At 46.5% G+C, this 26,580-nt stretch overlaps 2 protein-coding genes across 2 annotated transcripts; both read left to right on the top strand.

Moving 5' to 3' along the window:
- The first annotated feature begins 241 nt into the window (after positions 1 to 241).
- Positions 242 to 11,995, top strand: LOC144113634 (uncharacterized). Its single transcript, XM_077646819.1, has 6 exons — positions 242 to 268; positions 469 to 623; positions 7,823 to 7,948; positions 9,856 to 10,132; positions 11,699 to 11,894; positions 11,964 to 11,995. The coding sequence occupies exons 1-6, from the start codon at positions 242 to 244 to the stop codon at positions 11,993 to 11,995; spliced, it is 813 nt and encodes a 270-aa protein (XP_077502945.1).
- A 4,228-nt stretch (positions 11,996 to 16,223) lies between these two features.
- LOC144135913 (uncharacterized) lies at positions 16,224 to 26,180 on the top strand. The gene is made up of 3 exons (XM_077668213.1): positions 16,224 to 16,354; positions 17,884 to 18,326; positions 26,008 to 26,180. Exons 1-3 carry the CDS (start codon positions 16,312 to 16,314, stop codon positions 26,026 to 26,028), a joined length of 507 nt encoding a protein of 168 aa, XP_077524339.1. The 5' UTR covers positions 16,224 to 16,311; the 3' UTR covers positions 26,029 to 26,180.
- Positions 26,181 to 26,580: the final 400 nt, after the last annotated feature.

Here is a 26,580-nt window from a genome sequence, read left to right as displayed (position 1 = left end):
CAACAGTTTAATGTTAATTGAAATTGCACCATAAAAATTTAGCAAAAACTTCCTTAAGGCTAGGCATGTTGCAAAAAAAAAGCAAAATTGAGAAAATCGCATTCGAAGTGTGCTCGCCATGCATTCGGAGGCTGTCGTAGAGGCCTTAGAAAACGGCAGAATGAGTATGTTCCAAGCGCATTTCACAAGGAAAGCGAAACCAATATGTACGCAAGAGCGCCAGCTTTCGAACAGGACCAAGATGGCGGCTATCGGGGGCGCCGTTGAGGTGCGTGACGGGTGCAAAGTTCGTCCACATTTTGCTCCGAACTCCGCGTTTTAGCTGTTCGTAGGCTTGAAATATATCCATTTTATAGTACTTGGAGGTAGAATGATGCCTTGAAACTTCGTAGGTAGGGAGTTTAGAGTATATTGAATACTCATATGCCGTTTTTGAAAAATTAAACTTTTCGAATTTTTTTCGGCCAGGAGCCACTAACCACTGCCAAGAGAGCCAGCTTGAACCTCATTCACGGGCGAGAAGCGGTGACGAAGAAGCGCGGCACAGCCGCTTGGTGTTCGACGCCTTCTCAAAAATGGCCCCGGCGGAAAGCTCGGCTAAAAATCCTACGGTGTCCATCTGCGTACGTATGCACTTACCGCTTTATTTCAGTGTTTCTGTTTGTTTACTTCTCTCTTCCCCAGCATTCTTTTTATTTTCGTGCATTGAAAAAATTCATCGCCAAAACTCTCTGCTCTCCCCAAATCTTAGCCGTCTCCCCTGTGTGGGCATGTGCCCCTGTATGAGAATAACAACAACTACTACACTCTAAACAAAAGGAGAAAAAGGGAGTAAAACTGTCCTCTAGCGCACACCTCTTTATGAAAGGGTGTGCGCTGGAGGACAGTTTACTTCCTTTTTACTCCCATATAGGTGTATTTGTGTTTAGAGTGTAGCCTTTCCGGCAAATCACGGCGACGAGGCTACCAGAGGATAGTAGTCTCGTTTAGACGACGCACATGGCAACTTCACGACCAAGACGGTGATTCTTCGAGAAAGGCGTAATTGGCTGGGTGATGTAATTGACGGGAGTCGTACGCTGGATACCTTGATAACGGCCTTGCTAGTTGGTAGAAAATATTATGCTTGTAGGTATCCAAAGCTAGAAGAAGGAGTCCAGAAGAAGCGACTGTTGGGCGAGTTGGTGCATTACACGAGGATACAAGGCACAAGAGGGGACAGGACGAACGAATAACGAACGCGGACAAGGCCCTTACTATACTTCGTCTCACAAGATGTTTGCAGCACTACGGAAGGTAGAGCTCTCTCGTCCAATCAGGGCTGCAGAAACGCAGAAAATAGTCCCTCGAATATTTGAGGAGTGTATGACTATTAATCAAAACAATAAGCATTGCAACTAAAAACATGATTTGGACAGGTATATTTAAATGGTAGGGAGTGTTTCAATCACTGGTGAAATTACCAGACAAAGCCCGTACGGACACAGCTCTGCGGAGGCCTGCTGCGAGGTAGTGATGCGTCGCCACTTTCCAACATGGCGTCGGACGAGTCTGTTGTGTCTCCTGTGCGCTCTACACCGACAGTGCGCTGTTTCCCCAAGCAGGCGAAGCAGGTGGCTTTAAATGTTCTTGAAGCGCTTCGCGTCGAGTGCGGGGGCAGTTGGAGTACAAATGCGCTCATCAAGAGGACGGCAAAACTCACGCAGGTGAGCGAGCGAACGCTTTACAAGTGGACAACGGAGACGTTGAACGCGGGCCGAGTGTTGTCACCGAAGAAGCGTGCTGGCGGAAGAGGCCGCGAGCGGACGAAGAAGCTGGACGATTTTGACCTGAGCGTGTTGCGAAGGGTGGTACACACCTTTTTCCAGAGAGGGGAAATTCCAACTATCGCGAAGGTGGTTGCGCATTTCGAAGAGGACGAAACGCTACCGACCGTGTCCGCAGCGACAATGCAGAGGATGTTGAAGAAACTTGGCTTCCGATATAAGAAGCGCTCTCGGAATGCGATGTTAATCGAAGCGACGCACATTGTGCAGTGTCGCCGCCGGTACCTGCGCCGGATAGCGGAGCTGCGACGCCAGGGTAGGCCTATTTTCTTCACCGACGAAACGTGGGTTAACGCCGGCCACACGCGAAGTCGAGTGTGTACTGACTGCACCATCCAATCTGCACACCAAGCGCATCGATCCGGACTGTCGACTGGTCTACAAAACCCCAGTGGCAAAGGTGGCAGGCTTATTGTGACGCATTGCGGTAGTGAGCAAGGTTTTGTCGAAGGCGCAGCGGAAGTTTTCCGAGCGAAGAAAAACTCGGGCGATTACCACGAGGAAATGAACGGGGAACACTACGAAAACTGGTTCTCCAGGAGACTTCTCCCACTATACTACCACCCGGCAGCGTTATAGTGATGGACAACGCGCCATATCATTCTGTGAAGCAGGATAAAGTGCCGCGGATGAGTAGCCTCAAAAAGGACATACAGGCTTGGCTGTCCGGAAAAGGTGTCGCGTGGAGCAGCGGCATGGTGAAGGCCGAGCTCATGCAGCTTGTCAGCAATGTGAACACAGGTGGGGAGCAATACCGTGTCGACTGCATTGCTAAAGCTGCTGGCCATCTCGTTGTGCGCCTGCCACCGTACCACTGCCAACTGAACCCGATAGAGCTTGTCTGGAGCGACGTCAAGGGTTTCGTGGCCAGCCAAAACAAGACGTTTAAGCTCCAAGACGTCGAGCCTCTGGTTTGGCAAGGCATCACGCAAGTGACTGTTGAGAAATGGAAGAATTACGTGCAGCATATTATCAGTGAGGAAGATGGGATGAGAAAACTGGACCACATCATCGACGATGCTGTTGACCAGGGACCGGCCATTGTTGTCAACCTGGAGGACGACACAACCAGCAGTGCTGAATTCAGTTGTTATGAGGACGATGAGATGATCGAACCCGTTTAACGTGCGTTGCCTCTCGCGCAGCACATGGGCTTGTTTTGCATTTCGCCACCATCGACACTCGGCTGCCTCGGCACGCTGGAGTAAATAAATTTATATGCACATGACACGATTACTGAAATTTACTGCGACGCGACAACAGAGGAACTGATGAGAACAGTACCCTGGTTGTCTCACATATATCGGTGGACACCCGAACCGCGCAGTAAAGGAAGGGATAAAGGAGGGAGGGAAAGAAAGACAATATCTCGGTGGACACCCGAACCGCATCGTAAAGGAAGAGATAAAGGAGGGAAAGAAGCGAGAGAAAACTGAAAATTGAAAGTTGGATTTTGAGGAAAGGCGCTGCGCGGTGGAACACCTGTGGCTCGGTGCTACTATAAATAGAGGTAGAAAGAAGCCACAGGCGCGTAGGAACACACTAATGTAGTGCGCGCCATCCTGATTGGACGAGAGAGCTGTACCTTTCGTAGTGCTGCAAACATCTTGTGAGACGGAGTATAGGCTTGTCTTCGTAGTGCTGGTCTTTGCTGTGGCATTCGGTGTCGGCGGTAAAAGTATGACTAGCCGACGGCACGCATCAGCCTTCTGGGCGGCTTATGATAGAGTACTCAGAAGCTCAGAGTGGTAGGGCAAAAATGGTGTCGAGGGTACAGGGTGGTTTAACGCAGTATAAGGGTAAGGATGGAGAAAAACCAATAAACGGTAGATGGGCAGCATTTTACGCATAGGCGACATATGGGTGAACGTACTGGTTTCATTTGGGACGATCGGAGGCAACATATATTGCCAGCATATTGCCAAGGGTGCGGTTGAACCGTTATGTGAGGGCATTTCCACGAGGTTGGCATGCTGTAGTAGCACAAGGAATAGATCCGCAAGGTGCGAGAAGCTCTTGAACGACTTCTGACAGAAGGGCATCTATGGTTCCGGACACTCAGGTGCTACGGACGTGCGCCGTGACAGAGGACAAAGTAGGGCAAAATAAAAAAAGCGACAACATGCTGCTGCTGTAGGTGACACGACTGTGTCACATATCGGGTCAGATGGTTGACCACGATGATTATCCATTACGATCAGATGATGTCAATGCTTTCTTTAGTGAAGTAGCATGTCGTCAAAGCAGCGTCAACGGAAAGTACTGAATGACGCATATATAAAGCGGCGCATAACAATAATGCAACCAAGAAAGCAGGCTTTGTTATTCCTGCGGAGACATTCTAAATACATAAGCCTTTCTGCTAAAAACAAAACAAAACAAAAAAGAGGCATAAAAAGGTGATGGGAGAAAGAAAAGAAAAAATGCAGCAAGGAGTTAGAAACTTAGTACGCGGAAAAGTTAGACGCCTTTTCATGCAGGTCTACATGCCAAACGTGACCACTGCACTGATCCAATAGTGTAACGTAACCATGAGAGATCGTGTTCACCATAAACCACCTTTTATGGCCTACGGAAGCTTCGATACTCCTATTAAATAACTGCCTGCTTCATCCTGCTGAGCCAGCTTATGGAAGCATTCATGAAAGCAATGTTGCTCCGTGTGGGTATTTTAAAGATGCTCCTTGTTTACCTTGCCCGGTCATTAGCCATCTGACGCGAGAAACGCGTACTAATAATGCCCCATAAGTCACCAAAATTTAACTGATTTTCTTATCAAGCGCGCACTCTTTAAAAATAACCCCAAATATGTGCGAAGGCTGTTATAAAAACAAAAACCGATCAAACGTGAAAAGCGCCAAGAAGTCAGAATGACGGCGCAGTGCTGAAGAAGCGCGTTCAGACGATGGTCAGGGCTCATTGAACCATAACAAAAGCGGAGTTTTCTCGACGTACTATATCTGTACGAGAGTTAAAATCATTCCTTATGAGCAGGCTGGCAAACAGGGTTTTGTTCGCATCTGGCTATTTCTTTTCCGATGCAATCCGCGCTGAGCGTCTGCTGCGCGAGCTAAAGTATTTCCCTAAAGTTGTATCCTCCTGCACGGTTTTGCAGGAGGATACAACTACAAGGTGCAGTACACGAAAAACACTCCAGCTAGCGCACACGCTAGCCATCGAGAAAGTTCTTTACTATATGTTATATCTGACTCTGATCCCCCGCGATAAAGGAAACTCTCCTTGGCACTACGCCCCATATACAAGGCAAAAACTATAAGTACAAAACACGCACACAGCTTGATCGGCGCCACCAGCAAGGGCACGCCTTTTCTCGCCTGCTTCTAATTCCGGCATCTCATCTTTGGGAAAAGCGTGGCCATGGTGATGCTGGCACCGGTCAAACTATATACCGTTGAAACCTTGTGTGCCTTGACGAAACTGTTAGAAAACACTTATGCAGACAAGCTACTTCTTGCTACTTTTAACCAAAACACAAAACATGCCGCGTTTGTGCCATGTTGTTTGCGACCTGGTTATGTTTATTCCATGCGCGACGTTCGTGCAGCTTTCGTGTCCGTGAGTATTTCGCTCTCAATTTGAAAGCGTCAAGGAATATGCGGTGGTAGCATGTTGCTCACACACTTTATGTAACTATCTCCTCTTCAAAAGAAGTTGCTTGGAAGACATCGACTTAGGTTTAATCAATAAACCTTATTTTGTCATCTCTCTGCGCTTCATTTAGCATTGGCACTCAGAAGTTAGTGCACATCGAGGCGACCTAACCCTCTCTGTCCTGCGGGATGTACTCTGCCTTCATCGAGGGCTGTTTCAATTCTAGATATGTCCCCTCTTCCGCGAAAAACTTCATCGCATTTCCGCCCATATAGTGTCCCGCAAAGAGGACCGGCATCTCGAACAAGACAAAGGGACCAGCGTGGGGACGCTCCGCCTTCTTCCCTTGCTTGCTTTAAGCGGAAGTGTGGAGCGCCGAGATGATTACACCAGGGTTTGAGCCAAGCCCGGGGACCGACAACGCAGCTCATCGTAGAAGTAGAGGATGAGAAGCTCATATATAGACCTCGTCTCCTTTATATTGTTGTCTTCTTCCTTTTGAGAACAAAGACGCGCGTCATCTGAGTTTTGCGCTGTCAACTGCCTGCGAAAAAGGCAGTGAGGCGTATTGGCGACCCGCCAAAACTTTTCAAGGTGACAGGCGGGAAAAGAGTTTTGGTATATTTTTCTTTCTTTCTTAATAATTTATTTATGAGGTTCCATATACCACAGAATAGACTTGCTTCGAACGTAAATGTAGCCTGAATTTGCAGAGCAGGACTTCTTGTTTGGAATGCTGCCCCGCCTATATTCGCTGACACCAATATTCGCTCGTTTAACGGCCATTTAGCTATTACCACGACGGTTTCCATCATATCATCAGCCGTCGGGCAATGTTCTTGCTGCCTCATTTCAACATTCCTGCAGAATTCATTTCTGTTCCCGTACCTATAGAACTGAACTTCAATATAATAATATCGTTATGCACGGTGTCTGACCCCTGCCTTGTCACCCTTAGTTTGACAAGCTTACGCGTTTGTCGAGTACTTATATTTAATTGGCATCGCAGACTTTCCGGACTGTTCCACTTGTGGCATACCCGTGAATGGAGCGTATATTAGGGGTGTTTCCAGTGCAAGCGCACCAAATACTAGCGTTAGTAGTTTCCTTGAAGCGTTTGGACAGAAGCCACTCTCGGAGGACTTACTGCTAGGCGCTTGGCTGTAGACTTGGATAGCAGTCCAAGCAATGCGGGCGTTTTCATGCTTTTTGAGCGACACGGGACTCGACTCGCGGTTGTGATGCCTCCAGTGTGTGTGTAAATATTATCATCTGTGTTCACGTCACATTGCCACCCATTGCGACCCTCTTTCTTTCCCTCTTCTTTTTCTCCAGTGCAGAGTAGCAGAAAAGATAATTATCTTTCCGACCGGCCTCTTTGTTATCTCTCTTATCTTATCTTTCCTTCGAAGTCGAGGAAATATTCTTAGGGCAACTTAATTTTCTAACAACAGCGCATCAGTGTGCAGAACCTTTTTCTGCGTTTCTTACGTGTGTAATTAACTTTGCAAGGCAATGTGACCGGTAGGTAAATGCAATGTTGTTTATGTTGTTAAGACAAGGAAGATATTTTTCCTACATGTTTTTTTGCTCACTTCCCTTGCTTCTCTTTAGATGACTATATGCACCTAATGGTACTTGCGTATTTTGGTCTTTCAAATGATGCGTTAGACATTAGAATACATGGATCACCACGTAGTATTCACCGACGGCCGCTAAATAATTTATAATTGAATTTCTCCTCTCATGCTATTTTGGCTTTCGTTTCATTAACCGAACAAGGGCTTGACGTGTAGTTTACTTTTAGGTCACGGGCGGCACGAAAAGCCTACAACATAAACTCGGATACGTAGTTTTAATTGACTACAACGCGTAAACCAGCTTGCTTCAAGGACTGCAATGAGAACAAACAACATATTGGTAGTTACGTTGGCACTTTTCTCGAGTCTTACAGGACCTGGTTTGGTCAACTACATGTCACAACAATCGTTCCGTGGGTGAAACTCAAACCGAAACGGGGACGAGAATTTCATTTTAAAAATTATTTATTGGTCGTCGGCGAATATAACGCGGTGATCGATGTATGTTTAGCTTCAATGCTGCTTTAAACTTTATTTATATACAGGAGTACCTCGACTGATGGTAGCCACTCGTGTGCAGGTTTTGTTCAACTTCTGCAGTTTGACAAGCCGCGCCAAACTGCTCCTAAATGTGCGCATTCATATTCCACTGACGCATAAGCATGCGAGTCCAGTGTGTGCACGGAAGTTTAAAAGGAATAGGGCGTTGATGATAATTACGATTCTCATTATGCTCGTGGTTAGACGCGCACACGCAACGTCATCTTTTGAGAATTATTTCTGGGGTTCTCTTTTCTCCGCCAGGCGTTCCACTGATGGCTCGAAGATCGCTTTCGCCACGGGCCCGGCAGCACGTTCCTCGTGCGTTCCACTCGTGCCCAGCTGCCTGAGTTCCGTGAGCTACGGTAGCTACAAACCGACCTCCAAAAGGTAAGGACTGCCCATTAACAGCCCTATTACCCGTTTAGGGCATCCTTTCATGCAGCACTTGAGCGCATCCTAACACCGGATGATGCGCTCCGAAGAATTGTCTCGTCGGACAGCCTCAAACCTCATACTGGTAGGCGGTCACGTGCTTACGCGGGTAGGGTCACTCAGCGGTCCGGGAGTTTTTTTCTCAACAATGTGGCGATGGCCAGGGCGTAGCACCTATCTGACTTCTACTGGCATCTTGTTCGACAATAATGGCAGCAATGATATGCTAGAGCGGCGCTTTCTCATCACTTGAAGTTAATGCTCAAGAGAAGCGCGTCAATTCGCTTGAGCCGCTGCTACGCGTGAGATTCAGTTCTTTCTATCTGGCGCACTAAACCGAAGACGCCTTTCAACGGCTGGAGCTCTTCCTCGAGTAGACGGGCTAAACGCCTTTTCTGATTTTGGTGGCTCAGCATAAAGATCGTACGCGCTTTGTAACGATAGCTACGATAGCTTGGCGGTTCCGCCACCTTGTGGATGCGCCGCCACGCTGTCACGTGGTTGGTTACGTGGTGCGGAGCAGCTGCCGGCGGCGCTGCGCCGTGACTGATCACGTGGTTCGTCACGTGGTTGGTCACGTGACCAAGTTCCACTCGGCCAGCTGTAGTTATCGCGTCACTCCAGGTTTAACCAGAGCTAAACCACCGCCAATTTTTTTCCACTTACGCCAAGGGGGGACCTTTCTGGCATCTCTCGATAAGCTGTGGAAGATGAGGAGCTCTTATCATATAAGTGAATTCTTGTCGTTGTGGTGTGCTGTCGTCCCCAAAAGATGGCTATATACGCCCCACCGTTATTGTTGTAAAGTGTTCAATTGCGATCAGAAGTAACGGAAACGTGGTGGTTTCATAAAGATGTGTGCAGGTAGCACCGTCTGCAGTTTAACGATTATGCTTTGCGTGAGTGAACGTTTCACTGCTGCATTAGTGCTGCCGTATAGCAGTAGCCTTGCATTTAGACCTCGATACTCTCTGTTCTGTTTGTGACTCGAGCGATATGAGCGCGATATTCAACGCGCTACCTTATTCAACTCCAAGTAACGACAGCCTCTTTTGACATAATCTGCTTCCACATTTGTCACGACTAGACAGCTGAAGTGGTAAATGTGGCACGCGCATTCTGCAACTAGCTAAATAACGAAGCAAGCTAATGAGAGAGCACGTGGGTAGGCATACGACCAGTCGAGCTGAATTCTTGTGGCTAAGAACTGTCGAAGGTCAACGTTTTTCTGTATGCTAGCAGAGCTATTTTACTCGTCCAAACGGGCGACCATTACATACAACGCATCTGTTATTTCGTAGAAAGGTTCTTGGGCACCCTGCAGCCGCCATCGAGACGCTATAGAAGCTACCTTCTGCCTGACCAAGCATCGGTGCCGCCTAGGCAGCTCCGCGGTGTGTTCAAAATACAACGCACCATCTTTAGTAACCGCTAAACAGATAATAAATACTCAGCGTTGTCACGACCCACCCTTATAAGTTTCACGGGAGATATTCCGTGTCTCGTCTAGTCTCGGTAAATAAGCCCACATTCTATTAAACTGCAAAAGGTTTGGTTGCCGACATAGTAGGTGCGTCATCGAGGAATGGTTCAGCACCGTAAACAAGGACGGAAAAAAAGAAAGAGCAGAAGAAAAGAAGTGCCACCTACCCCCCCCCCCCCCTTATATTTCTCTATTTCATTATAATTTTAAAATAGCTTCACTTATGGCTTACGCGTCTGGACTGCTATACTAAGTCATATTTTAAAGTTTTTGCCAGCTAGCCTCAGCGCACTACAGTTCAAACCTTGCTTGATGTTATTGAACTGTGCATCGGACGTGTATCTCTCTTGGATCCTCTTGTCTGTTTACAATGACGTAGAGCCATGAACTTCCTTCGGGGGGCAGCCGCTTCCTGTGAGCAGCTCATAAGAAAGCTGGTGCCTCGCCCGCTTAATGTTCTCGGCATCCAGGGCGGGGACTATGCCCGCGACGACTTGCATCGGCTGGAATCTAACTCCAGGACGGCCAAGGTGCGGAAGAAACAGGCTCCCACGTCGCTTTCGTCCGTAGCTCCGTGCAGTCACGTCCAGCTCCCGGATGTGCACGCAAGATTATTTCCCTGCTCCCTACACAGCACAGATGACGTCACGCCACAAGTATGTCACACGCGCACTGACGTTATCCCGCTGACTGACTGCTGGGACGCGTACAGTATAAAACTCGTCAAACCCGTCATGAATTCATTGTGAGACATCTAAGAAAATTATTCGACCCGGACAAGCACTGTTAGGACGGAATGTTATGCGAGTGTAGGTACCTAATTTTCTGGCATTTTGTGTAATGCTGTGCCTTGCAACGATGATACTGTGAAACAGAATATATGGAAAGCAGCGCGTACGAAATAGCCAATGACTGCATTTTAAATGTAAGCATGAAAGTTAATATTTTTCATAACCTCCACACTTCGTGCCGTCAGGTAATGGATCAAGCACGGCCTGTCGGCTGCTTTGATGCACAATTACTGCTATGTTTGCGAGAGCGTTCAGGATGCAGCGTGCGGTGCATCGGTTCACTTAGTATTTGTGCTGTGTCGAACGGTATGACCAACCTTATCTGGAATATCGGCCTCTGTATGTCTGAACGAATGATAGGGCTATCTGCACCGCTCCTAACTCAAAACCGCACATTTCTTTTCCCACCGCTTTCACGTAACCACATGATCAGGACATCGGCTAGGCGGTGCTTAAACTGAACCTAAATGCCCCTTACCGCGTCGACCCATGTGTATATCTTTCTCATCAGCGACAGAACTTACAAAAAGTTACAAAAGGTGCCACACGTCTCAACTTGTCCTATGGCGAAAAAATGACAGCAGTTGTTGTGAAGCCCTTGAAAAGTTCCGTTCATCAGAGCTCTGAAATAAATGGCTTGTGTCATAAAAATTTACTACAAAAAAAGAAGCGCCAGGCATTCAAGCATCGTATGCAGTTTACGTCGACTAAGCGCATAATACTAGAATTTCACACGTCGCCCTCATCTGCTTTTTTGGACCGTTTCATTTCGGTAGCCGCCGCTACGTGTTCTGGATTCATTGACGACTTACAGGCCAAAACAATAAGAAAAGCAGTGTTTTTAGTATGTAGCTCTCGCGTTAAATTATCCAATATTGAGAGGAGAACCTGTACTTTTATCTTGCAACTGGTTTGCATTAGAAGATAAAAATGTTTTAGGCTATTGTAAATTGCGAGGTTTAACTTCCTGAAGCGACACGTGGGATGTGAGGGACGCTGTGTAGAGGAGTCCGGATTAGGTTAGTCTGCCTGGGGTTCATTAACGAGCGCTTACAACGCACAGCAAACGGTCTATTTGCTTTTAGCCTCCACCGAAATGCGAGCCCGATGGCTGGGATTCAATTTCGCAACCTTGGGATCTGCCGCCCAAATCCAAAGGCACTGAATGCCGCGACAAGTGTTATATCAGTGAGAACAAAGTTTTCCCGTTAATACTGCCCTCATATGTGATACTTTGCCTCATTTAGACACTAGGAGGAGGAGGTGAGTCCAGATAACGATCTTTGTGGCTTTTACACGGTACCTACGAGCAAGGACCAATGCGATGAGTAATGGACGATTAAAACTTTCGGCAGCTGCAATTAACTTAAAAACTGAGCCTTAGCGCTTATGTATGCAGTACTCAGTTCAAGTACGCGTTTACTATTGCAGCCTGACCAAGCAGCCGCGGTCGTTCAGCCGGACTGCTTGCTAGGAAGTGGAACATTCCCACCAAAATGGCTTCAGGAGATCAACGACCAGGGACAGCATTCCATTCGTTTCACCCAGCCGGCGGCTTGCGCTGCAAGCGCGGCATCCACTAATAGCCGCAAGGACCCCATGGATCCAAGTGGCTGTGAAGACAGCGGTGAGCTATTGTCGAGTAGCGGAGTGGTAAATATAATTCACTGTTTTTTTTCCGGTACTCGTGGAGCAGGTCAACATCGTGGGATGGACACCTACTCGTGAAGAAGGGGCAATTTTTTTAAAATATTGCACATCATATAAGACATTCGAGTTCTGACAACCAGCTTACCCTTCACTCTAAGACACGTTCTAAGACCGCCAAGATGGGGTTACACCTCCCAGCTTTGTCTCTCTCTCCCACATTGCTGTGCTGCCCAAATAATTTGCTTTCCAGGTGGGCTTGAAACACGGGACATACGAACCAGGGAGCGATGGCTCTCGATATTGTGCCACGTGTACCCATACGGTTCAGGGGGGTGGGAGTGCACCCTCGCGCAATTTCGTTCTATGAACGATACAGCAATCCAACTTCCGGTTTTGCCACCCAGCTCGCCTCACAGCTTTTCAAACGGCAATTTCGACTCAAAGGCGTCTCAGAATCTAACCTAAAGAGTAATGCACACCTAGGACAGATGGTAAATTATTTACGCGCTGTTAATACAAGGTGCAACAAAAAAGGCGACAAACATTTATTTTGCTCAAGAGTATCGCGAGTGATACTCGCGATAATCAAAGCCATATTAATCAAATAAAATCGACTAATCAAAGCCCATATTCCCACAATTACCGTAACCGAACGGCCGTCTTTCCCCTGGTTCAAAAACACGTTAAAGCGGCTCAACAATAAAAAGAAACGACTCTATCGCATCGCCAAACAAAGTAGCACTTCACGCCCATGGGAAAAGTACCGCAGCGCTGATAAAACGTTTCAGTCTCTAGCTGCAAAAATCAAGCGATCCTTCTTTTCTACCTCACTTCCTGATATGCTGCGTACTAACCCCCGTCAATTCTGGAAGCTTATAAATCCATGCCCGTAGAAATCTATAACAATACTTCACCAAAACGACATTCCTATTCCTGATACTGAAGTTGCAACCACTCTAAACTCTGCGTTTTGTTCAGTTTTCTCCAAAGAACCCGCAGGCAATCTCCCTTGTTTTCCTAACCTTCAACATCCTGACATGCCAGACATCACTTTTGAACCTCGCGGCATTTGCAAATTAATCGAATCACTGAAGCTAACCTCATCGGCTGGAATTGACGACATCCATGCCAAAGTAGTGAAAAACACCAAAGGAATTACCGGTGTCATCATGTCGTACATTTTTGAACAGTCGCTTTCGTCCGGAGTGGTGCCGCTGGATTCGAAGAGGAAGGAAGGAAGGCCTCAGACATTGCTGGCACATACCCACTACGGGGGAGTGGCCAAGACACAGGCGGTTAATTGCTGGATACAGGAAAGTTTTGACGGGAAAAGGAATGGTAATAGGATGTAGCCCGATAGATTAGAAGACGGAAGGACAGAGGTCCTGTTAACTTGGAGATCGAAGACGGGACAATGGCTTAATGTGCATAATAGTATACAATGCCTGTAATATTTCAATGTCGTACTGACTGAGAGCGGGAAGAAGAAATTAGAATGGGAGGCGCTGCGTTTCTTGAAGAAATTTTTGCACAGCTGCGCGCACACTCCTAAAAATGATCGTCATCATCATGTCTTGACTACTGGCCAATTTTCATTATTAGCGCGTTTTTTCTAAGTTGATGGATCATATAATGTTTAGCCAAATCATGAATTTTCTTATTTGTAACGACTTTTTTCATTCCAGTCAGTATGAATTCCTCAAGATTTTATCTTGCGATACACAACTTGCACTTTTCATCAACGACATCAGCACCCACCTAGACTTCAACATACCTGTAGATTCACTGTTTTTAGACTTCGAGAAAGCTTCTTAAAAGGTTCCTCATAATCGACTTTTCTTGAACCTTTCACACCTAAATCTTCATGTCCTAGTATATACAGACACGCGCTTCGCAAAGTTCTAAGAACATTAAATGTGAGCGATGTTCCCCCTGCGGACCAACGACTGCCCAAGCAGGTTACCGCGACGTCTCCGGCTTCCATCCATTGAGCGCCATGCAGTAATCCAGCCGCCGTGGTGGCGGCGCTCGGCTGCTGGCCCGAAAGACGCGGGTTCGATCCCGGCCGCGGCGGCCGAATATCGATGGAGGCGTAATTCTAGAGGCCCGTGTATTGTGCGACGTCAGTGTACGTTAAAGAACCCCAGGTGGTCGAAATTTCCGGAGACCTTCACTACGGCGTCCTTCATAGCCTAAGTCGCTTTGGGTCGTTAAACTCCCATAAACCAAACCAAAACATGCAGTCCTCTTTCCCACAGGTCACCTGGCTACAGTTGAGAGCTCAGATAATTTCAGACTGTCTCCTGTCCTTATTCTATGTCATGAATTATTTTCCCTTTTTGATTGTCCGAAGTAGTCATTGATTTCTTGCCATTGGCAGCAGTACAATATACAACCATGCATCATGTAGTGTAAACACTTATTTTGCTGCATTTCTAGCCACTTGAAGCACTTGTTGCAATATGGATGTTTCGTACATGTTCCTTTCGTTGTAAATCGTTAAAAAGTTACTGATTATGCAGCAGACAAAAGGTCCTAACGGCATGATAGAACGGCGTGTAGAGCACGCTTTCAAATTTCGATATCGAAACTGAGGATCCTCTCTCAGTATTATGGGGAAGTCAACTCAGACTTCTTAAGCATTTTCTGCACTCTTAGACATTCAAAAACAAGTTTTCTGTCATTAACAAAATAAAAGTTGTAGCTCAAAGCCCGAAAAAAGGATGAAACAGCGCATGATCGGGAGCCGCGTATCACAGTCTCCCAGCCATTGAAACCGAAATTGGATGGATGGATGGATGGATGGATACGGCTGAACCCTTTACATCGGGCGGTGGCTCAAGCCACCTAGCCATGTCTTGTGAAATTTTACTCCTGTCTTGCTTTTAGCCACCAATCAGATAACCTTCGCTTGGTTACTTCTAACCTCTTAAAATCCACTTTCCCTTCACTATCCCTAAACCCCAATGCCTTGGGTAAGTCAGCCCCGCTGCCTTCCACTGTAGGGTGAAGCCCTTTACAGTAAAGTATCAAGTGGTCACCCGTTTCCTCCTCCTCTCCGCACGCAATGCACAAAGTGTCTATCTCCTGGTACCTGACTCTATACTTCTTAGTCCGCAAAACTCCAGTCCTGGCCTCAAACAACAAAGAACTTCCCCTACAATTATCATAGATATTTTCTTTGACAATTTCCTGTTTAAAGGTCCGGTATGTTTCTAGTGCCGATTTCGTCAGCATCCCTGTTTTCCACAAAGCTCTCTCTGTTCCTTTAACCTTTTTCTTAACCGATAATTGCTGATTTGCCCCCTTACTGCTGTCCAGATATTTGCTTGTCAATTTTCTAGTTCGCTTTCTCCATTTCGTGTCAACATTCTTTATATACAGGTATCTGAAAACTTTCCTAGCCCACCGCTTTTCCTCCATCCTTCTCAATCGTTCCTCAAATGCTATCTTACTGCTAGCCTCTCTGCTCTCGAAAGACGCCCATCCCATATCACCCTGTACCCCCTGATTTGGTGTATTGCCATGTGCTCCCAAAGCTAACCTCCCTACTCCCCGTTGCCTAATTTCCAGCCTTGCTTGAACATCTGGCCTCATACACAGGACCGCATTCCCGAAGGTCAGGCTAGGGACCATCACCCCTTTCCAGATCCCTCTTACCACCTCATACCTATTGTAATTCCACAGTGCCCTATTTTTCATGACAGCTGCATTCCTACTAGCTTTATTCATTACATATTTTTCATGCTCTGTCAGATACTCAACACTGTTATTTATCCACACCCCAAGATACTTGTACTCATTCACTACCTTTAGCACGAACTCCTGTATTCTATGCTCGCCGCCCTCTTCATTAAATGTCATGACTGCAGATTTTTCCTTACTATACTTGAAGCCTAATCTATCTCCCTCTGTACTGCATATGTCTAACAACTTCTGCAGGTCTTCCTTGTTGTCAGCAATTATCACTATATCGTCCGCATATATTAGTCCCGGTAATGTCTGTTTAATCAATTCCCCTTGCTTGAAAAAAGATAGGTTGAAACCTAGTCCGCTCCCCTCTAGCTTGGCCTCCAAACCTTGCAGGTACAACATGAACAACAAAGGGGACAGAGGACATCCTTGTCTAAGCCCCCGCTGTATCTCTACAGGCCCTGATACATTTTTTTCCCATTTTATGAGCACTCTGTTACCTCTATATATATCTTTTAAAAGATTAATTACGAGTGGGGGGTCATCTTTTAGCGCCGCCTAGCGGCCAGTCAGCGCAATTAGTGGCGATCTCGGGGCCTATTGAAATCGAGGAGACGCTTTAGGCATGTCCTTCAGGAGGCATGTGTACGGCTGCCCTCTCCAGCCGGTCCTGAGCGTAGACGCCGGTAGGCGAGACGCTGATGCGACGCCGAAGAAGCGCTGCCTTGTGGTTGCAGCTTAGAGGTCAGTATGCTGTACGTGCATTATTGTGTCCGCGCTCGACGTTCCGTATTTGAAGTAATGGCGAATAAGGGTTGCAAGTGCGAACGTTTCGGCGTGCGTCGTCTGTTCGCGCAGAGGTTTAGGACGCTTCATTGACTCGCTAAAAAGTTCTCCCGTTGTAACTCGGCCGCTGCATTGATCTGTAATGTATATTAGGGAACATATTTCCGAGAGGTTTCGCGCTAGCAGGCGCTGAATATACGGACTACCAGCAACTGAGTGGCTGCGATGGCAAAGAACTTGCATCATACAAATGCTCGGAGGACTTCAGGTACTTTTTCTACACCAGCCGCGGTGGTCTAGTGGTTAGAGCACTCGGCTACTGAGTCGGAGGACCCGCGGGCTCAATCCGCGACGCAGCGGCCGCGTTTCGATGGCGGCGGAGCGCGAAAGGGGTGCCCGTACGTGTGCTGTGCGATAGAACCCGTCTAAACTAATCCGAAGCCCTTCACTTCGGCGTCCCTCATTGCCCATGTATCGCCTCTAGACGTGACACCATACAATTTGCAATATTTTATGATTTTCTAGTCTACAAAGCTTTCGTGTGCACTGCATCGGAGCTGTAAGGGTTTCTTGCTACGCGATTAGCACCGGAGCTGTCGTTGCCTGCAAACAAGGTTGGCGGCGTTTTAGTTGCGCTATAATTGGCACATGCGGCAAGTTGAGCTCCTCCCAAAAATTTGTACTTAACAATGCTTCACAACCTCGGCAAAGGTGCACAATCTGTTTTACTGTCTGTTATGTTCTTGTCAGCTCAACTGATTTTGTCGAATATTCAATTGCTATGGCTTATGGAATAATTACTGCACTAGCTCGCATGCATGGCAACTGTCTCAAGCAATTGAATTTCAGTTCATCTGTAATGCAAAAATGCAACTGCATGACAAATTTGTTGCATTTTCAGCCCTACTGTATTCTTTCTGCCAGTACGAATTACACCGATCATGCGCGCCTCGACCTTGTGGCTAAAAACCTCTACTAATGTGTATCAGGGGCATGGATATAGGCAAATGACATAGCAGCTATTCCAGTACTGAGAGAGGTGCACCCATTTACTGAGGCTTTGGTACGTGCGGGACATTGCATGCCATTTACATATAACTTAATCGCAGCTCTGAATGTTAAAATTCCTGTGCTTGATTTCCCAGTGCTGGTTGCTGCTTTATGTACATGAAAAAGAAGTACTAAAATAAATGCATTGTTTTATGGCATCTTTTGAATGGCTTTATGGCTTCCCATCAAGGCAGAAGTGAGCCTGTAGCCATTTTGCTGTCGTGTACTTAGTGCTCGGAGCTGTTGATGCATATGTACAGAAGTGTGGAAATATAAAACTTGTGTATTGTATGCGAAGTGTTCAAGGTAAGGTAGGTAAGTAATATCTTCTATCTGAAGACGAGAACGGAAGTGAAAACTGAACGGTTAGCGCACCTAATTCACATCTCTCTTAACTACGCTAATCGACCATAATTTTTTTTTCTTACCCACTGCAGACCTCAAGATGATGCACGAACTGGGTGACGTGGACCACTTCTGTGGTCTAGAAGACCACATTCTACATCCGGGAGTTTTGCCCCTGGTTGCAACGTCCTCTGCGGGAGACCGCGTTATTGGTGCCGTTTTCGCGGCCTGGGTTGCCTTCGACTCTTCCCCGCCGTCCGTCTCTGCTGCCCATAAGATCCTCGCCGATGCTCACGCAGTGGTGACTGGGCACAAAAGTGACTACGTCGTGAACTTGGTCAACTGGTTCCTTTTGGTAGATGCTCTGGCTCTCAACCATGGTCTGGTGCAGACGTTACTGGAAGGTTGGGAAAGGCTTGGTGTCTCCAGCCAGCCGCAGTTGAAGAGACTCATCGGAAGTGCCCCTGCCACTGGAATAGACAACTTGTTCATAGCCCCAGAGGCCTCGCGTGCGTTGGTCTCCAGTTGTCCTCAAGTAAGCACCTAACCTTTCTGGCATGCTTGGGCGCTGTGCGGGACACTGATGTCGCGGACCAGCCAAAATGTGAACAAAAATGAAATCAGGTTTTGTCAGGATTGAGTTTTGGTTGCTGCTGAGATGGTGGTGCTAGCTGCAGTTCCCTGGTAAGTGACGAGAATACAGAGATATGGGATTAAAGTTCATAGTTCTTCAGCGCAACGGCACGTTTTTAGCCAAGGAAAAGAAGACAGAAGACAGAAAAGAAGAAGGACGAAAAAGGACGAACACAGCGCTGACTTACAACTGTTTATTCAGTCAGACACACAGCTTAAATACTCTCAGACCAGCGCAGGCGCACACAGTAAAAGAACCAAAAAAGGAAAAATAGGAAAACAATCTCATCATATCTTTATCGCAGAAACTTTGACAGGAACGCCTTTTCTGTATTATATAGAATCACTGAGGTATCGCTGACACACTCTGACCCAGCTTTTTTAATATAGTATGCCTCTATCGTTTCACGGGTTGTTTTTAATTTGCTTCTGCTTAGAATCCTCATTGCCGAAAACATCGGTGTGCAATCTTTGCAAGTTGCGCAGTGCTCAACAAGGTTAGCACCTTCCCTATTCCTTAAATCTCTCGTGCTCCCTGAGACGGTCGTTGACGCAGCGCCCCGTTTGCCCTATGTAGGACTTGCCACACGTCAAGGGAATTTCGTACACAACGCCTGTGGCGCATTCCGCAAAGCGGTTCCCGTGCCTCTTTTCACACCCAGGTTTCTTGTCATCACCTGTGATGCGTCAGGCCATCTGGCCTAGCTTCCGAGGGGCTGAAAAGACTAACGGCACATTGTGCCGGTTTGCCACCTTTTTGAGGCCATGGGATGTTTGTGCACGTAGGGCATCACTTCAGGTTTTACTTTAGCCTGCGGGGGTGTTATTGCCTCCTTCCGAGTTCCGGGCTTCAACTTCTTCAATAACGCTTCTGCAACAGCGACAACTAGCGAGTCAGGGAAGCCGGCGGCCTCAAGCCTAGCCAATTGGTTCTCAAAACTATCTTGCATATCATGCACACAGGATTTTAGGAGTGCAGACCCTAAGCAGAGTTTTGCAATCCCTCTCTTCACAATCTTTGAATGGGATGAACTATAAGGCAAAAGTTCTTTTGTGCTCTGGGCAAGTAAGACCAGCACACGTGCTTATTCATAAACCTTAATCTCACATCCAAGAACTGCAGGCTGTTTTCAACCGGGAGCTCATACGTGAAAGTGAGCCCCCTTCCATGCTTTTTGAAGTCATGCAGTACACTCATAAGTGTATCCTCATTGGGAATGGCACAATGCTTGTCTAAAACAATTAAAAAGTCATCCACATAACGAAACACTTTTCGAACACAGTCAATCTTAGATTGCTTAAAATGATAGTTCAAATGGCGATCAATGCATGCTAAAAAAATATCACATAAAACTGGGGCGACGCATGACCCAATGCATATCCCCTTCTTTTGCAGATAAAACTCCTTGTCAAAGGCGATAAACGTACTACACAAATAAAATTCTAAAAGCGCTAAAAAGTTATCTAACGTCATCCCCGATACATTTTGAAATTGAACGGTTCCGTTATCGTCAATACATTCCTTGACAGCAGCAAACAGTTCTTGATGCAGAACAGAATAGAAAAGGTCGTCAACATCAACCGAAAAGGCATATCTTACATCTTGGTTCTCCTTTAGGAAATTAATTACATCCATAGAACTCCTCGCCAAAAATGGATCATTTATCTTGAGGCCATTCAACACTTTTTGAAGGAATTTGCTGACATTATTTTGCCATGTTCCCCTTTCACTTACAATTGTACAAAGCGGGGCATCAGGTTTATGGGTCTTCATACTAAAAAACACCTGTAACCCGTCACTTTCACTACTTGTGATGGCTTTAGCAAGCGGTAATAGCTCTAAACGCTTGCAAAATTCCGCAAATTTGCCTTTAATCTGGGTGTCACATTTTTCACTGCTACGAAATTTTTATTCACTGCTTGCAAAGCTTTTTCATTAAACATGGCTCTGGGCATGGCAACAAAACCTGTGATTTTATCCGCCTGTAAAAGACAAAGCTCATTATCCGTTAAAAAATTCACGATACGAGCCAAAGATTGTTTAGCCTTGTCTTGTCTCTTAAGTTTTACGTTCTTTGACAGACAGTCTATGCCATCTAAAAGGCAACGTCCCTGATTTTCATGAGCTGCCTTCTCGGCTATGCGACGGTTCAGGCCCACAAGCTCATGAGGGGGTACACAAGGTTCCAGACCGAATTTCGGACCTTTGTCAAGCAAGTTCGAGATATTGGCTGGGGCAGAAGCCCCGCCCATCACTACAAGTCCTCCCTTACTGTGCTCTTGTTTCTTAGGCTTCCTCGCGCTAGCAACAATCCATTTCAAGTTCTTGTTCCACCAAACTTCTGTCAGTCTTGCAGCTTCACTTTTGAGGTGATGAAACCATCTTGAAGCAATCCATTCCGGGTAGCGCGCAAAACATGCAGCGCGCAAAACATGCAGCGCGCAAAACATGCAGCGCGCAGCCAGTCAGTGCATAACCTTACTTGACGCCACAGTTCAGACCTTAAGAGTTTGCAAATGCGTTTCACATGCCCCCACGACGGCGGAACAGCACCAAACAAGGCACTCACTTCTGCGGGCATCACTCTCCTCTTTAAGCAGAATGCCAGGAGCCTAGCACGGTACGCCGCTCTTGCAATGCCGGTCTGGAGCACGTTCACATCCTGAAGACCAGGAACACAGAGGAAAGGCGAGCCCAATGTACAAGAAATGTACTTCAGTAGAGTTAGTTCTTGGGCTAGTTGGTATTGTTGATTGAAGTTCATAGTTCTTCAGCGCAATGGCACGTTTTTAGCCAAGGAAAGAACACAGAAGACAGAAAAGAAGAAGGACGAACAAGGACGAACACAGCGCTGACTTACAACTGTTTATTCAGAGTCACACACAGAGCGTAAATACTTTCAGACCAGTGCAGGCGCACACCGTAAAAGAACCAAAAAAGGAAAAATAGGAAAACAATCTCATCATATTTTTATCGCAGAAACTTTGACAGGAACGCCTTTTCTGTATTATACAGAATGACTGAGGCATCGCTGACACACTCTGACCCAGCTTTTTTAATATAGTATGCCTCTATCGTTTCACGGGTTGTTTTTAATTTGCTTCTGCTTAGAATCCTCACTGCCGAAAACATCGGTGTGCAATCTTTGCAAGTTGCGCAGTGCTCAACAAGGTTAGCACCTTCCCTGTTCCTTAAATCGCTGTGTGTGTGACTCTGAATAAACAGTTGTAAGTCAGCGCTGTGTTCGTCCTTGTTCGTCCTTCTTCTTTTCTGTCTTCTGTCTTCTTTTCCTTGGCTAAAAACGTGCCATTGCGCTGAAGAACTATGAACTTCAATCAACAATACCAACTAGCCCAAGAACTAACTCTACTGAAGTACATTTCTTGTACATCGGCCTCGCCTTTCCTCTGTGTTCCTGGTCTTCAGGATGTGAATGTGCTCCAGACCGGCATTGCAAGAGCGGCGTACCGTGCTAGGCTCCTGGCATTCTGCTTAAAGAGGAGAGTGATGCCCGCAGAAGTGAGTGCCTTGTTTGGTGCTGTTCCGCCGTCGTGGGGGCATGTGAAACGCATTTGCAAACTCTTAAGGTCTGAACTGTGGCGTCAAGTAAGGTTATGCACTGACTGGCTGCGCGCTGCATGTTTTGCGCGCTGCATGTTTTGCGCGCTGCATGTTTTGCGCGCTACCCGGAATGGATTGCTTCAAGATGGTTTCATCACCTCAAAAGTGAAGCTGCAAGACTGACAGAAGTTTGGTGGAACAAGAACTTGAAATGGATTGTTGCTAGCGCGAGGAAGCCTAAGAAACAAGAGCACAGTAAGGGAGGACTTGTAGTGATGGGCGGGGCTTCTGCCCCAGCCAATATCTCGAACTTGCTTGACAAAGGTCCGAAATTCGGTCTGGAACCTTGTGTACCCCCTCATGAGCTTGTGGGCCTGAACCGTCGCATAGCCGAGAAGGCAGCTCATGAAAATCAGGGACGTTGCCTTTTCGATGGCATAGACTGTCTGTCAAAGAACGTAAAACTTAAGAGACAAGACAAGGCTAAACAATCTTTGGCTCGTATCGTGAATTTTTTAACAGATAATGAGCTTTGTCTTTTACAGGCGGATAAAATCACAGGTTTTGTTGCCATGCCCAGAGCCATGTTTAATGAAAAAGCTTTGCAAGCAGTGAATAAAAATTTCGTAGCAGTGAAAAAATGTGACACCCAGATTAAAGGCAAATTTGCGGAATTTTGCAAGCGTTTAGAGCTATTACTGCTTGCTAAAGCCATCACAAGTAGTGAAAGTGACGGGTTACAGGTGTTTTTTAGTATGAAGACCCATAAACCTGATGCCCCGCTTCGTACAATTGTAAGTGAAAGGGGAACATGGCAAAATAATGTCAGCAGATTCCTTCAAAAAGTGTTGAATGGCCTCAAGATAAATGATTCATTTTTGGCGAGGAGTTCTATGGATGTAATTAATTTCCTAAAGGAGAACCAAGATGTAAGATATGCCTTTTCGGTTGATGTTGACGACCTTTTCTATTCTGTTCCGCATCAAGAACTGTTTGCTGCTGTCAAGGAATGTATTGACGATAACGGAACAGTTCAATTTCAAAATGTATCGGGGATGACTGTAGATAACTTTTTAGCGCTTTTAGAATTTTATTTGTGTAGTACGTTTATCGCCTTTGACAAGGAGTTTTATCTGCAAAAGAAGGGGATATGCATTGGGTCATGCGTCGCCCCAGTTTTGTGTGATATTTTTTTAGCATGCATTGATCGCCATTTGAACTATCATTTTAGGCAATCTAAGATTGACTGTGTTCGAAAAGTGTTTCGTTATGTGGATGACTTTTTAATTGTTTTAGACAAGCATTGTGCCATTCCCAATGAGGATACACTTATGAGTGTACTGCATGACTTCAAAAAGCATGGAAGGGGGCTCACTTTCATGTATGAGCTCCCGGTTGAAAGCAGCCTGCAGTTCTTGGATGTGAGATTAAGGTTTATGAATAAGCACGTGTGCTGGTCTTACTTGCCCAGAGCACAAAAAGAACTTTTGCCTTATAGTTCATCGCATTCAGAGATTGTGAAGAGAGGGATCGCAAAACTCTGCTTAGGGTCTGCACTCCTAAAATCCTGTGTGCATGATATGCAAGATAGTTTTGAGAACCAATTGGCTAGGCTTGAGGCCGCCGGCTTCCCTGACTCGGTAGTTGTCGCTGTTGCAGAAGCGTTATTGAAGAAGTTGAAGCCCGGAACTCGGAAGGAGGCAATAACACCCCCGCAGGCTAAAGTAAAACCTGAAGTGATGCCCTACGTGCACAAACTATCCAAAGGCCTCAAAAAGGTGGCAAACCGGCACAATGTGCCATTAGTCTTTTCAGCCCCTCGGAAGCTAGGCCAGTTGGCCCGACGCATCACAGGTGATGACAAGAAACCTGGGTGTAAAAAGAGGCACGGGAACCGCTTGCGGAATGCGCCACAGGCGTTGTGTACGAAATTCCCTTGATGTGTGGCAAGTCCTACATAGGGCAAACGGGGCGCTGCGTCAACGACCGTCTCAGGGAGCACGAAAGAGATTTAAGGAATAGGGAAGGTGCTAACCTTGTTGAGCACTGCGCAACTTGCAAAGATTGCACACCGATGTTTTCGGCAGTGAGGATTCTAAGCAGAAGCAAATTAAAAACAACCCGTGAAACGATAGAGGCATACTGTATTAAAAAAGCTGGGTCAGAGTGTGTCAGCGATACCTCAGTGATTCTATATAATACAGAAAAGGCGTTCCTGTCAAAGTTTCTGCGATAAAGATATGAAGAGATTGTTTTCCTATTTTACCTTTTTTGGTTCTTTTACGATGTGCGCCTGCGCTGGTCTGAGAGTATTTAAGCTGTGTGTCTGACTCTGAATAAACAGTTGTAAGTCAGCGCTGTGTTCGTCCTTGTTCGTGCTTCTTCTTTTCTGTCTTCTTTTCCTTGGCTAAAAACGTGCCGTTGCGCTGAAGAACTATGAACTTCAATCAACAATACCAACTAGCCCAAGAACTAACTCTACTGAAGAGATATGGGAGGACGCGAAGAACGAGGGCGTTGCTGCAGGGCGTTTACATAGCAGTTTCCTCGTTACATACTTTTGCAGTGTATTGATTAGCTAGCTTGGTGTACTTCTTAACGTGATATACCAGTTGAAGAACTCCATGTGTGCAGTCTCCATGTCTTGGCAGCCACTATCGGCTGCTGTGTGCGGGCACATTCCAAAACGAAAATATATTAGCCACTGGACTACTCGTTCACACTTGCGCCATCTCCTAGCTAGCGCTGCTGTCGTGATCGCTGCTGTGGTCCCACAGCACATCGTTGTAACATCATCGTGGAGCAAAATACCGCAATTAGCAAACAGCCGCATCACATCACGTGGAACTGCTGAAAATTTTGCCTCGCTGCAGCTGCCACACCTGTATCACCCGTTCTGAATGTCGAACATGCTGCCCGGCGCACAGTTCGTTTCTTCGGCAGATGGAATGACAGCCATCTTGAATGTAGCCGTGAACGAGCGCGGACACTTACCGGACCCAGAGCATGAATGACGAAGCACTACATTAAATTCTTGTGAAACGCGGCTGGCAGCAGTCAAATGCGTCGCAATCAAAGAGAAACTACGCGCAAGTGGCGTCAGCTCTTCCGTCGGCTACCCCACTCTCCGGAGCCACTGCGGTTCCGAGTGGTAATGCCGCCTTGATTGGAACAGCGGCCCTTCCATCAACTATCGACACTCCCTTGAGCGTTGAGCGCGCGGTTGCAAGTAAACAAAAAAAAAACTTGGACGATACGTATTAAGAGTAGAACGTGAATGCGTTATCGGGCTGGTGCTGGTTTTCTACTTATCGACAGCCACCATCGGCCGCTTCGGGCAGGGTGGGGAGGCCGGTTCTTTGCGTTTACATAGTAGCTGCTCAAGGCCAGCACCAACAGCGATGCGATGGAGCCACGCAGCTCGTTTGTCTTGCCTTTATTTATGGTGCAATGCTTTGGTTTTGATTTTAAGTCAACCACTTCACTTAAGCCACTTCAGATTTTCAAATTTTTAAAAATTGCTCAACTTACAGTCATGTAAGTACGGTAGTTTAGTGTAAGCCAGAGCGGTGGTTCAGTGGTCATGGTGCTCTGCTGCTGACTCGGAAGGTACGGGTTTGATCCTGGCCACAACAGTTTCATTTCGATCGAGGTGAAATGCTAGAGGCCAATGTACTGTGCGATGTCCGTGTACGTTATACAACCCCATGGGGTCACAATTACCAGGAACTCTCCTCTACAGTGTCCCTCATAGCCTTAGTCTCTTTGGGACCTTAGCCCATAAATGAAACCAATCCAAATTCTTGTTGCTGCTGTGTTGCTGCTTGTTTATTTTTAGCGGGACCCTCGTTAAATTAATACTAAACCAAATTAGTGTCCTGATTCTGGGACTCTCGCCTGTGTACTGGCAATAATGTGTTCATCCCTCATGTACTCAATAAATTCTTATTTGACATTTGATTTGATTTGCTACTCTTGCATGCATGTCACTTCTCATATATGCTGCCTCCTGCCTTTTCAGACTTTTCAGACCAAAGCTTGAAGAGCTGGAGGAAGAGCTGAGAAGGCTCAAGGAGTTCCACGCCAAAAACAAGCTCATTTTGATGAAAGTGGAGCTTCGGGAAGCTCTCCGGGCTCGGTTCCTTGAGTTTGATAAGCGCGCCGCTGACCCATCCCACCTGAACAAACCGTGGTGGCCGCCTTCTTCTTGCAATGAGGGAGAGAAAGAGGCTTGAGACGGAGCTTCCTTGCGTGAGTTTTGCTTGTGGACCACCTCCTCCTCCTCTTTTATACCTCAGTTTAGGTTTTACCAAATTTATGTTGGCAAACAAAATAAAGGACTGTATGGTTGGTTAAAACTGCACTAGAAAAAGACTTCCACTATATCAAATTGAAGGGACAAGGCAGGCCCGAACTTCAAGGCATAGTTTGTGAAAGGGGGCCACGTGCGTTCATACTCATTGTTAAGAATATCTGTTGCAACAAAGACAAAACATGCTGGAGTGGACAGTACACTGCTAAATATGGAATGCGTGCTGTGTTTCGTGTAAATTTTAGTCTCTGCCTTAAAAGGTGTGACTTCATTAATTTGTCC

Source organism: Amblyomma americanum, chromosome 1 (genome assembly GCF_052857255.1).
Source record: "Amblyomma americanum isolate KBUSLIRL-KWMA chromosome 1, ASM5285725v1, whole genome shotgun sequence".
NCBI classification, from domain to species: domain Eukaryota; kingdom Metazoa; phylum Arthropoda; class Arachnida; order Ixodida; family Ixodidae; genus Amblyomma; species Amblyomma americanum.
This window is presented reverse-complemented; position numbering and strand designations above follow the sequence as displayed.